Source organism: Anopheles darlingi, chromosome 3, assembly GCF_943734745.1.
Source record: "Anopheles darlingi chromosome 3, idAnoDarlMG_H_01, whole genome shotgun sequence".
NCBI lineage: Eukaryota > Metazoa > Arthropoda > Insecta > Diptera > Culicidae > Anopheles > Anopheles darlingi.
The window spans coordinates 33,660,939-33,674,279 of record NC_064875.1 but is presented as its reverse complement, the minus strand read 5'-3'; the positions used below and the strand labels follow the sequence as shown (position 1 = coordinate 33,674,279).

The 13,341-nt window shown below is 43.5% G+C and overlaps 3 protein-coding genes across 4 annotated transcripts; 2 read left to right on the top strand and 1 right to left on the bottom strand.

The window, feature by feature from the left end:
- The first annotated feature begins 378 nt into the window (after positions 1-378).
- LOC125956152 (uncharacterized) lies at positions 379-6,361 on the top strand. Its single transcript, XM_049687741.1, has 6 exons — positions 379-578; positions 4,304-4,879; positions 4,959-5,407; positions 5,485-5,640; positions 5,754-6,057; positions 6,139-6,361. Exons 1-6 carry the CDS (start codon positions 461-463, stop codon positions 6,303-6,305), a joined length of 1,770 nt encoding a protein of 589 aa, XP_049543698.1. The 5' UTR covers positions 379-460; the 3' UTR covers positions 6,306-6,361.
- Positions 6,362-9,373: 3,012 nt separating this feature from the next.
- LOC125956167 (uncharacterized) lies at positions 9,374-10,848 on the top strand. Its single transcript, XM_049687779.1, has 2 exons — positions 9,374-9,480; positions 9,547-10,848. The coding sequence occupies exons 1-2, from the start codon at positions 9,388-9,390 to the stop codon at positions 10,603-10,605; spliced, it is 1,152 nt and encodes a 383-aa protein (XP_049543736.1). The 5' UTR covers positions 9,374-9,387; the 3' UTR covers positions 10,606-10,848.
- On the bottom strand, positions 10,643-12,614 carry LOC125956184 (superoxide dismutase [Cu-Zn]). 2 transcript variants are annotated; one of them, XM_049687803.1, is made up of 3 exons: positions 12,386-12,606; positions 11,468-11,839; positions 10,643-11,123 (listed from the first exon to the last, which is right to left on the bottom strand). In XM_049687803.1, exons 1-3 carry the CDS (start codon positions 12,449-12,451, stop codon positions 10,695-10,697), a joined length of 867 nt encoding a protein of 288 aa, XP_049543760.1. In that variant the 5' UTR covers positions 12,452-12,606; the 3' UTR covers positions 10,643-10,694. The 2 variants fall into 2 exon arrangements, with proteins under 2 accessions (XP_049543760.1, XP_049543759.1); XM_049687802.1 differs by lacking the exon at positions 11,468-11,839 and having other exon boundaries at positions 12,386-12,614.
- Positions 12,615-13,341: the final 727 nt, after the last annotated feature.

The following is a 13,341-nucleotide window of genomic DNA, read 5'->3' as shown; positions in this document are numbered from 1 at the left end:
CGAAGTGCCAGTGAAATCCAGTCCCTCCGAAAAGTTCTAACCAACGTGTATTCTGTGTGTGTGTGCCTTGGATGTGGGACCGGGCAAGTGATCGCGAGTGATCCGATCCGTACCAAAAGCAACCAGCAACGTTCGCAGACTGCTGGCTGAGCATCTGCGGGCTTCCAGGAGGAAGAGCTAATCGGTTCTCCTCCCTCGTTTGTGTTTTTTCTTTCTCTCTAGGACACCCGCGAGACCTGTGCAGTGCGTGTGATACAATGTGTGTGTGTGCGTGTGCTTACTAGAGTGTTGATTGTTCTGTCTAGTGAGTAGTGTTGGAGAGCCTATCGCGCGGAGCCTCTATGTCCAGCAACGACGGTGCCCGACGGAAACCCCCTTTTCCGTGTTCGATAACACCGAGCCGAGCCACCGCCCCCCACCATCTCCCCGATAGTGTCCTTTGCCTTCGGTTGGTAGGACGATGAACTTGATGAAACCGATTCACAGTATTTGCTTCATCTTTTTGGGATTACTATCAGCACTAAAATGTCACACATTAGAAAGCGATGACTTGAAGCACCTGTCGGACCGAGAAATAGGTAGGTGCAGCCGCCGTTCCCTCACCCCCCCCCCCGGGGGGGAAAGGGGAAGGAACCCTTCCGTGTGCAGTAGAGTTAGAGCAAAGGCCGCTGCTGCTGCTGCTACGCGTCAAATAATACATTATCTCCGCGAGCCATTTTCGGGAGCGCTGCTCCTTTCACTCACGCGAATCGCTTGCAGTCATGGTGATGGTTGCCTAGGTTTTCGTCGAGGCCTGCGGGAGTCGCCGCCGCAGTTGTCGCTCCTTCTCTCTTTCACCAGCCTTGATATGAACTTGACTTTGGACCTGAGACCGCGGACCGGATCGCACTGCATTATTTGTGGTGCCCGGCCCGGTCCGGCCTGGCCTGGCCTGGTCTGGCCCGGTCCGTCAGTGTCTGCGGAAACAAGTGAAAGTTTGAGAAACGCGCGATCGCGCCCGCGCCAGCGCCCGTGACTACCTTTTGCGCACGATCATGCGACCCAACCGAACGAACGAACGAACGAACGACCGACCGACCGGCCATCTCCCCCCGTTGGCTGATAGCCACCACCAACTCCTCCTCTCCCGACATTTTTGGTCGATACGATACGATGTGATACTAGATACTGAGCCAACGGTTTGCGGCGAAGTAAAAAAATATACTCAGTGGCCGTAACAAAAAAGAAACATTTGTGGCCGTAACAACATTTGTTGTTTTTTTAGAACTAAAAGCGCTTTGAACTGCTAGACGCATGCTTTTCTTTCTCGTTTTCGTAATTGGTTCGCGCGCATTGGTTAAGGTAACAGAGAGTTTGTCCGCGAATCTTCCTTTCTTCCTTCAAAGCAAAAGTGTGGCGCGGCCTGAATTACCTCTTCCAATGACGACGACACCCTTTTTGTCTTCAGTCTAGTTCGATGATAATTCAAAGTCGTAAAACCGCAGGACATCAAAACGCTTCCAGGCGATTGATGAGCTCTGTAGAATAAGAGGGGACTCTTTCAGCAGGAAGAAGGAAATAGACCAGTATCGGACCAGACCATCTTTAGGCATTTGAGTTTGAACCAATATTGATCCGAATTGCTTTTAATGAATGAAGAAAACTATTTCCTTTTCTTTTAAAATCTTCTAGCATCTAGCCTTTTGTATCGAGCAATCGCTAAATTAATTGAAAATTCTAAAACATGCTTACTAGATGCTGAGCTAAAAACAGCCGAAAGACAATGACTATTAGTGGAGATGGTCATATCAAGAGACTATTGCATTGGGTGATCCCCTCCTCAGGTCAGCAGCGACCATGAAAGCAGACTTTGGGGCTTGCTTGGTACAGCTTTGAAACGATTCGCGAGAGTTTTGTTGAGTAACACATCTTACAACGGACGAAGCTGCAGCTAAAACTTACACACCTAAGCAAAACCAAACCCCGCACCGAAATTCCAATATGATCGGCGATTGGGGTCTGAAAATTGCGAAAAAGAAAGAGAAGCTATGTTTCAGTTGAACGGCTCTCTGATCAGTTTGATTGGATCTGATGGAAATCGCTTCAGTGCAATACAACACAAAAGGATTTAAACAAAACAAGATTCTTATACTGTGCTAAGGGAGATAGTTATTCTAATGTTGTTCCGAGTATTTAGATTAGGAACATAATGAATCAATATTAGTGTGCAGAGCTATTGGGAGACGCTTCCTCGGAAAAGCGGAAAAGTGTATTAAATGACAATCATAGTAAGCGTCATGGGCTCCTACTCGTAAAATGAGTTTTTTTTTGTGAAGAATATCGGACTGATCGGTCGAATCGCAATTTGTTTTACTTCTATCGAGGTCGATTTGTTAAGAGATTAATTAACAGACCAGGCCAGTCCTAAACATGTATATCAGTGGATTGGTGGCCATCATCTTCTACATATGTATTGAGTAATATCATGTAGCTCGATGCACAACACTTTGCATTTGTATACAGTGTCCTATAAAACCAGCAAAAAAGGCACTTTACCTCGGGAGTTTGTTTCCAAGACTAGTCGGTATGAAAATATAGCTAGTATTAGTGTATTCGTAAAGCTCATATCTAGCAAACGAAATAGAAACAATTGTGCTGTCAACGATGGCGGTCCAATAAAATGTTCGCAAAGTCGATAATAATCGAGTTTTGCACGCAAACGAAGAACGTGTTCTCTGACGAGAAACTGTTTACAGTCATTGCAGCATAACGTTCTCGTGCGGATGTGTTCTGGTAACCCCGGAAACCCAAGGATGTCATGGAGAACATAAAATTAAAGTTCCTTACCAATCATCCCACTGGTGTTATGATGTTTGGAGCAGTTCCGTCCAATGGACTTTAAATTTGTATAAAATTCAGCGATAAAATTCATACTGAACTGTTTTCTGTATCCATAATATGAAGAAACACGTTCAGTTTTCTTCAAAAAGCAATATCGACATGTCTGAAAATATTTTATGTCAACAAAATGGAGCCATACTCAATTCGTCTAAATATAGTTAGCGAAAATCATCAATTTTTTTTGGGCTAGAAGAAGTCCCAATTGGAGCTCACTGGGCCTTTTTAAATAGGCTTATTTACAAGCAAATGCCACTGAATCCAATGCTACTAGTGTCGGTTCGCTGGGAGCTTCGATCACCATTTAAGTCAGAGATCTATTACGGAAAGATACGTTCTCGGTATCCTATTTTCGCGAAAAAAGTGTTACAAGTTATTTTATTTGTTGCTCAAATTACTCTATAGAGCGAGATAAATATTTTTGCAATGATAAATAGCTCACAAAAAAGTGCTTAGAACTTCACTAATAAATTTTTACATTTTTTCGGGATGTCTATCTTATGCAGTGGACTTATGGAAAAAAGTATATACGCCGCTGCAATAAGTTTACGTTTTGGCTGTTGCCTCCAAACATCTATGTAAAAAATAAAAAATCATATATCAATAGATTCTTTTTGTGTTCTTGTTCATTTTTTTTACTTTAAAAAAACCCTCAGAAAAAAATATATTACAAAAATAGTCGAGTAAAGTACGAAAATCACGCCAAAAAAGTTTATCCACCCTTACATGTTTGTCATGTTTGTCTGTTTGATTATTAATTCTACCACAATAGCAGGTATTTCTGGTGCATTTGTTCTTTCCTATCAGTTACAATTCCTTGCAATAATAAGTTGCTTTTATGGTTCCGTGTTAATTAAATTTACTCTCCAAAATCGACCAGATTTTTCGATTCGATTGTAATCGAGGAATGTGTCAGCCATACCAAAATGTTCGTTGTTAAATATTCAACATTACAATGCTAAATTTTATGATTCCATTGATTTTGCAGCCTTTTAGAATGCGTATCTGAAACCTATTTTCAGCTTGAATGAAGCAAATAGAGAATTTTTACTTCACAATAATAATGTAAAAAAATTTTCTTCTCATTTCAACGACGCATTTGACTTTTTTTGTTATCTCAATTGCATCTTTCTGGACCCTATCGATGGCTGTATCTTCAAAATTAATGGAATTATGCATTAAAGTTACTAGACAACTATTACTAGACAATTCATTAAAAAAACGGCTCTATCAACATCTTCAGTTGAAGACCTTTAGCTCCCGATTTTCAAGCAACCGCTAGTTAGTGTTATTTTTTGTTATTTTTTGAGTTATGTTTGACATAGCCAAACCGTAACTTCTTGCAGAGATTTTTTTTCATACTGTAGATATTCTTAAGATTGGGTGAAAAAAAAAGTTAAACTGACTCCTCGCTCTCTTCCTGTAGTAGAATCGTTGGTGAAGCAATGGGCTCCCCTGGTCTGGTTGGCGCCCAACGAAAAGTACATGCCCGGGGATGTGTCCAAGTTTCTTGAGCAAGTCCATGCGGAGGAAGCCAAGGTCGTGACCGTCTATCCGGGTAGCGAGATTACGGAGTTTGACGATCTAAACAGCTACGACAATGGTATGACCAACGAGCTTTCGTACTACGATCCCGTAGTGCAGCAGCAGCAAGGACGCTTTCGCAACAAACGAAACTTCAAGGACGCTTCCACATCGTTGGATTTACTGTTCGATCTGCCCATCGGCAATGAGTCGAAAAATTGGTACCTCGTGACCAACAACAATGTCGACGAGCTGATCGCCGACCAGGAGTCCTTCATCCATGGGCAGAACCCTCTTAAAGAAGATGTGCCAATTTATGCGGTAATCAGCACGTGCAGCAGGCAACCGGCACCGGCAACCGGCGGCATCATGTTGCACATGCCAGACAGCCATTTGCCATTTCCACTGCCAACGACGACGGGCTCGTACCAGTCCACCAGCCCCCCGGTGTTTCATAGTATAAATAATCAAGAGAATGGTAAGTTTCGGTCATATCGGGCGTTAATACATATGGGTTAATTCATTTGTATTAAATATGTGTACTCCAAACGAATTAGAAGTGACATATACAGCTAAAGATCGTCCACCGTACAAGCGCAACCCGTACGCACCGACGCCCAAAAACATCTTTGAACTGCAACCCAATCTACGGCAGGCTGTGGATAAGGTAGAGAAAAGCATCCGATTGATTCGCAGACGGAGAAGAGATGCTCAAGAAGACAACATTCCTACTACTGAGCCACCATCACCACCAAATCAATCGCACGCTACTTCGGATGCAACAGCAAGAAAAGCCATCGTTGAGTCGGCGGCTGCTGGCATAAGAGACAACACTATCCAATACAATACGGATGAATCAATCGAAAATGCGTCGCCTAGCGACGAGAATGAGGAATGGGAAACCATTACTGAGCGTAGGCATGACAAAGCACGCTATCCGGACGACAGCTCCTCCCAGTATCCTCACTTTCATGTCACCTATTGGATGTTCTATCCCTATAGTCAGGTATGGGGAGTTTTGCTATACATATCATATCCGATATTTCGTGAAAAGGGTATTGAAAGTAGTGTCATAATTTTTAGGGAAAAGTCATCTGCACCATTGATTTGGGACCATTCGGACCGTGGCCGATACCATTGCTATTCGGTATGTGTCTCGGCACTAGGAAGGAGTTTGGAAGTCACGTTGGCGACTGGGAACACATGAGCCTTTCTTTTCGTGGTAGACGTGAGCCCGATGTAATGAACGATGATTACTTTACGAAATATGCGACACAAGCGGCCCCTGGGCCGCCCCTGGGGATTCTCTTTAACTACATAACATGTTTTACTTTTATGCCATAACCATACAGGAGATGTACGTGTCGGCGCACGATGCCGGTGCATTCTACTCCTACGAACGTCTGACGGGAACGTTCGAGTATCACAGTCAAGAAACGAGAAAAGGTATTCTGCAGCAGCCAACCTTCCCGAAAACCGTCATCACTTCCGGCAATCATCCGGTACTATTCGCTGCCGAAGGTTCCCATGGTCTGTGGACGGCACCGGGAAAGCATAAATTCGTACGCGTACCGCGCCTGTACGACATCAATGGATTTGGTATGCCTTGGTCAACGTGGCGAAATGTGGAGCTCATTCACGAGAATGATGCCAAAGGTACACACACACATTTAACAAATCAATGCCTAGTAACAGAACTTAATTTCTAACATCGGTTCCTCGTTTATCATCTTGCAGGACGCAGTTCGTTGCGACCCAAATGGATGAAGTTCAACGGACGGTGGGGTAATCCGAAAACGAAATGCCACCCCCTGAAACGTATCGGCTTGCACATTTGTGAGCTGACCGATGGACCCACGGGCATTCCGCGCAAAAAGCACCACTTTAAGTGTAAAGCAGGATAGATAGCTCCCCCGCTAGCTCGTCGTCTAGAACTCGTCTTTTACGTTAGCTATTTATTTTTCACAATATTTATTTCAAATCTAATTATCCTCTCGTTCTATGGTTATAGCAATACATGCGCTCTGCTTGCGAAAGTCATTTCTACTGCCGTTTCAGAAATTGATGGCTTGTTGTACATAGGCCATCGGATCAAGCTGCATCCACTCTTCTCACTTCAGTCTTTCCCTCACAATCCCAGGAGCAGGATAGCGATGATAGCGTGTTATTTTGCATGTTGTACATAAGTACTCACTACTTTTGCCCTTTTCCTATTACAGTAAATGTAAATAACTCTCTTTATCGTAGCTCCCTATGAAAGCCAGCGTGTAGAAGGGTAATTGTAAAAATAAAGCATAGTTCAAAAGTTATCATTGATGCTGAGTTATTTATTTTCGCCTCAAGCGGAGCGATCCTGTCTAATATAAAATGTATGTGGTATTCGATTCGCTTTTATTGAAGTTCATTCACATTACGGTCCAGGTCCCTCCAGCACGATTTTCCATCAATTTTACGGTTTAGCATTTGAAATTTTAATTTGTAATAAAAAGGTGAATTATTTCATGTTCGAAAAATTGAGCAGTTTCATATTTTTCGAACACTTGTGTTTGTGGCTCGAGTTTTCAAAAATCGATAACGAAAACCGTTGGGACGTAATTCCTCCTGGAAACCACCAATTCAGAAAAATGAAAATCAAGGTGGGTAAAAAACGGTAAAAAACCAAAACATACACCTCAACCGATTCAAATAATTTTGGCGGTTATCCATTTCAAAATTTTGCCGTTAGATAACCATAGAATGAGCCGGACACAGAAATACATGTGGAAAGTGCAGGAGGGGTGGGGGAGGGAGCGAGTACATACCTAGTACATCGCTTGTACCTTCCCCCGTCCCTTCCAGATGGATAAAAGATGATTTAGACATAATAATTGTCCCAAAACCATACACACCTTTTCAGTTAAATATCTTTGAAAAATACATTATAAACGTTAAATAGTGCTACTACGGAAGAGGGAAGGAAGATGCCATTACATTTTCACTGTCGAAAGATAATATTTGGGTAGTTTTTCGCACCATAAATTGATTTAATCTCATGTTTAAGGTTCTTGTTCATTCCACTGGTTATTTAACGGCCAAATTTTGAAATGTTCGGCCCCTAAATGTATGCAATTAGAATCGGTTAGCCTACCGAATCGGTTGAGGTGTATATATTGGTTTTTTACCTAAAAAACTAATACATACACCTCATCTGATTTACATAACTTTAGGGGATACCCATTTCAAAATTTTGCCGTTGGATAACCGATAGAATGAACTGAACACAGAAACACATGTGGAAAGCCGAGGAGGGGTGGGGACGGAGCGAATACATACCTAGTATATCGCTTGTACCCCCCCCCCTTCCCCCCGTCCCATCTAGATAGATAAAAAGATGATTTAGACATAATAATTGTCCCAAAAACATACACACCTTTTCAGTTAATATCTTTAAAAAATACATTATAAACGTTAAATAGTGCTATTACGGAAGAGGAGAGGGAGATGCCATTACATTTTCAAAGTCGATATAATATTTAAGATCGATAATATTTGGGTAGCAACAAAAATTGATTTAATATCATGTTTAAGGTTCTTGTTCATTCTACTGGTTATTTAACGGCCAAAGTTTGAAATGTTCGGCCCCTAAATGTATGCAATTAGAATCGGTTAGCCTACCGAATCGGTTGAGGTGTACATATTGGTTTTTTACCGTAAAGGCATCTCCCTCCCCTCTTCCGTATAATAGCACTATTTAACGTTTATAATGTATTTTTCAAAGATATTTAACTGAAAAGGTGTGTATGTTTTTGGGACAAGTATTATGTCTAAGTCATCTTTTTATCTATCTGGAAAGGACGGGGGAAGGTACAAGCGATGTACTAGGTATGTTCTCGCTCCCTCCCCACCCCTCCTCCACTTTCCACATGTATTTCTGTGTCCGGCTCATTCTATGGTTATCTAACGGCAAAATTTTGTCGTTGGATAACCGCTAAGATTATTTGAATCGGTTGAGGTGTATGTTTTGGTTTTTTACCTTTTTTTGCATTTTAGCTATAAATATAACTGAATTTCAGCAAGAAAATGGAAATCATCCAAAAAAACAGATTCCGTATCATTTCTTTGAGCTTGTAAATATGTTCAGGCTATAATTCGGTCGTTTACGCTTCGTGTAGCCAAGGCTTTGGGGAAAAGGGAATACAGGGTGTTTCAGCATTAGCCCTTATTACGGAAAAAATTATATACCCAAAACTAAACTAACCCTAAACTAAAACCCAACCAGGAAAACGAGTTGCTAACGATGCTGTTCATGTTTCTTCATTAATTAAATTAGCCAAATATCAGGCACTATTATTCCAAACCAGCATGCACCATAGTGATAACCTCAAAAAGCACGCCCAAACAGCAGAACCCAAAACAAAAATATGACTCGGGACCAAGGTACTTTAAAAAGACAGGTAGCTTTATCCAGAACAAATCCTCGATCGTATTTTAGAAAAAACTTCAGAGTTTGACATTCACGGGATGGTGGGATGTTTACTTCGGGAACGCTCTTTTCGGAGCTGTTTTCGCTTTTCTGTGGTATTACGACAGTTCAAATTCACGAAAAGTGGTACGAAAGTTGAAGTTTATGCAAATATTCTCAAAATTCTTCCTAGTGTTTCAATATGGTATCGGTCCGTAGGTCTTGCCACCCGGCCTAGAACAAGAGCTAGCTAGCGTTCCTGGACCGTGCTCACTCGCTGTAAAACATAACTCGGTTGCTCGATTGATCTTAAATAGAGAGATGAATTATTTAAACATCCGAAAAAGAGTGAAATCAGGTACTTTCCTTGATAAAACCACCAAACTTGCCCATATCTTCTTCTTCTTCTTCTTGAAACTCACGTGGTTTTGTTGATAAAAGCGCCCTGCTATGAATGTCAAACAAATTCAAAATGGTGACCTGTCAAAGCGGTTAAGATGCTACCTGTCTTTTTAAAGTACCTTGCTCGGGACACGGTAAATTTAATGGAAATGATTGTCCAAGAAATAAGTTCCGGTGAGTGTAATCGAAGTAAAGTGAGGGTCAGAAAGAAGTTCCTCGAGGATGACCCATCAAAGGTAAGCGACTATTTTGCCACACAACCCGCAAACTGTCCACTTACCGGTGTTCCGGCGCTCCCACAGGACGATCCTACTCCCTGCCCGCGCTGCACGAGCCGAGAGCAAAGAAATATGGTTCGCTACATGTACATCAATCTCAACGAAGCTATCTACAAGTGTGAGGCACCGGACTGCATGTACCCGTTTGGGAACTACAAGTACAAAAACTTTGAAACCAACACCGTGTATCAGTACGAAAATCCGGACGAGGTGGTTCCGTTCTGTGATATCTCCGGCACAGGGACAACACTCGATCCCGCGTATTTCAATGTAGACTTTGTTCCCCCACAGTTGGACACAAAGCGTAACACAGCGGAAGCAGAAACCAAATCCCCTTCGTCGAAACCCATACCAACATTCGATGTGGATGTGTTTGACGAAATCTTGAAAGATCTCTGGTCATCGACATCAGTGGCAAACGCAACTTCACCAACAGAAACCTCGTGTCCCCTGGCGAATAGGGAATCCAAGAATGAACCAGCGAGTTCTTCCCTGCTGCCACCTGCCAAGAGTCGGAAGTTGGAAAAATGCTTAAAAGCCGTCGAACAAACTAAAACGAGAATGCGGAAGAACATGTTTAAGTACCCGCGAAAACACAAAGTGGTCGAACCGATTAATGCGAAGCACGTTGTCGAACCGATCACCGAAACCAAGCTCCGCATCACGAAGATTCCCTGCCAGCTGCCGAAGGATCTGCGGAGTGCGAACAACGTGGAACTGAATAACATTTTAAAGGGACTGGTTTACGATAAGGATATTAAACCGGCGGAGTTTATGAGCACGCTCAGGAATGTGACGAGGCGAGCGCACACGTCTCCTTCCGTTAAGACACAGCAGATGTTACACTTTATCAACAAAAGCATGGACAGTCGCGAGAACAAGGAAAGCTTGCGAGTGATCGCGCCCAGTTCCACCGTGCAGCAATCCGTACAAACTTTGAACCCAGTTGATGATGCACCAGCATCGAGCGTCTCAGCGAACACAACTACGGCCGCGACAGGGGAAACACCTTTCATACAGATAACAACATGTGAAGCACAGGACAGTGGAGGAATGGATTTGTTCATTAAACTTTTAGAGTAAACCATGGCCGCAGGTGTTAAAATATAGCGGATAACAATTCCCAAACAGCAGAAGAGAGAAGCGTTTTATTTCTAATATCGTCCAATCAGTCATTGATCGGTGGTCAGATGCAATCGCTCGGCGAAATACTCTTCCCGTGCCACACCGATGATCGCACAGGCGATCCGATTACCTGAGTTGCCCGTCGTTTTGCTGTAATCATGACCACCACGGCCAAGGTCATCTTCAAACTCCGTTACCGACAACGTTCTGCCGATGATGCTACGCTCACCAACGAGCGTAATCTTGGTGTCCGCTAGCTGCACCTTTGCCAAGCCTCCACTGTAGGCCACAATATTGCCGAGATCGCCAACATGACGATTTTCATCCTCTGGCGCCCCATGATCGTTACCGTCCGGATTGTAGTGAGGTCCGGTGGAAAGGCAACCACGCGAGAAATCACCAAACTCGTGAATATGCAGACCATGCTTGCCGGGTCGTAAACCTTCGATCGCACCCGTTACCGCCACCGATGTGCCCTGGAATCAGATAGTGTAGCCAGAAATAAACGCGACAACCTCCAGTGGAGCAGATTACAGAATAGTTCTCCAATGTTCTCCTAGAACAGGTGATAGATAATGATGACAGGTTTATTCTAATTTTGCCTCCCCACAATACATGCAGCACAAATAAGGAATCCCGCTTCCCATGGAATATAGATAACAGCATTCACGCATCCAACGCGCACACGGCATGCTTCGATGCTGGTACGTGGTTCTGAGATGCGACAAAGTAGTTATGAGTAGGTGATGTGGAACAGCGCGAACACTGACAGCCGTGTAGTAGGCGAGGTGGTGGTTTATGCTTTGCACAATCCAATCACTCCGCACGCCAGCCGAGCGCCGGCGTTGCCGGTAGTTTTGCTCAGCTCGTGGCCACCCAGTCCCAGATCGTCCGGATCTGCATGGACGACGAGCGAGCGACCAACGACGTTCAGCGATCCACTGAGCGCAATCTGCGACACGGTCAGATCGACCTTGGCTTCACCGGATCCATCAGCGACGATGTTGCCCATATCGCCGGCATGGCGCTCTTCGGCCGTTGGTGCACCGTGCGTTTTACCGTGGGGATTGAAGTGCGCTCCCGTCGAAATGCATCCGTTAGTATTATCGCCGAACTCGTGAATGTGAAAACCATGGTCGCCTGGCTTGAGACCGGTTACGGTACCAGTGACCTTGACTGGGTCTGATTCCACCTAAAATGTGCGTAATGATACCGATTAGGAGTGACCACAGAATGGATGGCGACGCGAATGATAAGAAGCAACATTTTTTTACTTCTGAAAATGGTGGCGCTTGTTATTTATGCGCAACTGAATTGCGGAATGTCATGTCTGTCTGCATAACAAGTAAATTATTCAAATACGCAATCAATTAGCGATTCAACAATCTTCTGTTTATCACAAGTACAGCGAAGGGAGTGCAACAAGGGAAACCTGTTCGATTCTTATGACTTATCAACTCGAATATGCTTGGTCATGCAATTTACAAGTCAAGTGGCAAGGGTGAGGGGAAGGGAAGCTGATACTTCAATCATGCTAAAAACATTTTTGGAGCAATTTTCTGCCAACTAAATCATGTTATAAACTACAAGTGGCACATGAAGAAGGATTACATAAATTCTCATCGATCCGGAAGCCATCGCGAACCTTCGATCGGGGGTTCGGCGGCGAAAGACGGGTTGGTTTTCACCATCAAGGAAGTGTGGTCGCTTTTGCGGCCGGCAAAGAATTCATACTTACGCTCTGTTCGAAGAAAATGGTGCCCTTAACCTCACCATTCAGCACACAAACGGCTTTCAGCGGCATTTTGGAAAGCAAAGTTCTAGAGGTTCAAGATGTTCTCGAAGAAAACTTTAATTGAATGCTTCGCGGAGAATTAACGCGGTTATCGCTTGTGAAGATAGCTTCTTTCCCGATTCCCGGAACAGTTTAGTGCCGTGGGCAACGGGCCAGGCTGAGGTGTTTTAAAGAGCGAGGTGGTGTCATGTAAAACAATCCCCCTCGCGGATTTTAGAAAAATGATGAGAATTTGACAGTTCGGTTCACTGTTTAGCGACCGCAACAGGGGTGTGCGATTGTCGCGCGCGCGATTCCAAATTGCTGTCCATACATTTTGGTTTTGCGACAATCGCGCTACGCTTGTGTAGAAACTGCGACGCTTGTGATCACTCGGCGATAGCGACATGGGAATGTGAAATAAATTATCATTGAAATTTCTGATAGTTTGCTTTGCGACTTTAGCACAGACTAAGCCAAGGTACTTTAAAAAGACAGGTAGCTTTATCCAGAACAAATCCCCGATCGTATTTTAGAAAAAACTTCAGAGTTTGACATTCACGGGATGGTGGGATGTTTACTTCGGGAACGCTCTTTTCGGAGCTGTTTTCGCTTTTCTATGGTATTACGACCGTTCAAATTCACGAAAAGTGGTACGAAAGTTAAAGTTTATGCAAATATTCTCAAAATTCTTCCTAGTGTTTCAATATGGTATCGGTCCGTAGGTCTTGCCACCCGGCCTAGAACAAGAGCTAGCTAGCGTTCCTGGACCGTGCTCACTCGCTGTTAAACATAACTCGGTCGCTCGAATGATCTTAAATAGAGAGATGAATCATTTAAACATCCGAAAAAGAGTGAAATCAGGTACTTTCCTTGATAAAACCACCAAACTTGCCCATATCTTCTTCTTCTTCTTCTTG

Coding starts and splice junctions, on each gene's coding strand:
- LOC125956152 (XM_049687741.1), top strand. CDS start 461: ATGAACTTGATGAAACCGATTCACAGTATTTGCTTCATCTTTTTGGGA. Junction 4,880..4,958: donor TATAAATAATCAAGAGAATG/GTAAGTTTCGGT, acceptor CAAACGAATTAG/AAGTGACATATACAGCTAAA. Junction 6,058..6,138: donor TCACGAGAATGATGCCAAAG/GTACACACACAC, acceptor ATCATCTTGCAG/GACGCAGTTCGTTGCGACCC.
- LOC125956167 (XM_049687779.1), top strand. CDS start 9,388: ATGGAAATGATTGTCCAAGAAATAAGTTCCGGTGAGTGTAATCGAAGT. Junction 9,481..9,546: donor TCGAGGATGACCCATCAAAG/GTAAGCGACTAT, acceptor GCGCTCCCACAG/GACGATCCTACTCCCTGCCC.
- LOC125956184 (XM_049687803.1), bottom strand. CDS start 12,451: ATGCCGCTGAAAGCCGTTTGTGTGCTGAATGGTGAGGTTAAGGGCACC. Junction 11,840..12,385: donor CCATTTTCTTCGAACAGAGC/GTAAGTATGAAT, acceptor CGCACATTTTAG/GTGGAATCAGACCCAGTCAA. Junction 11,124..11,467: donor GCGCTCGGCTGGCGTGCGGA/GTGATTGGATTG, acceptor ATCTGATTCCAG/GGCACATCGGTGGCGGTAAC.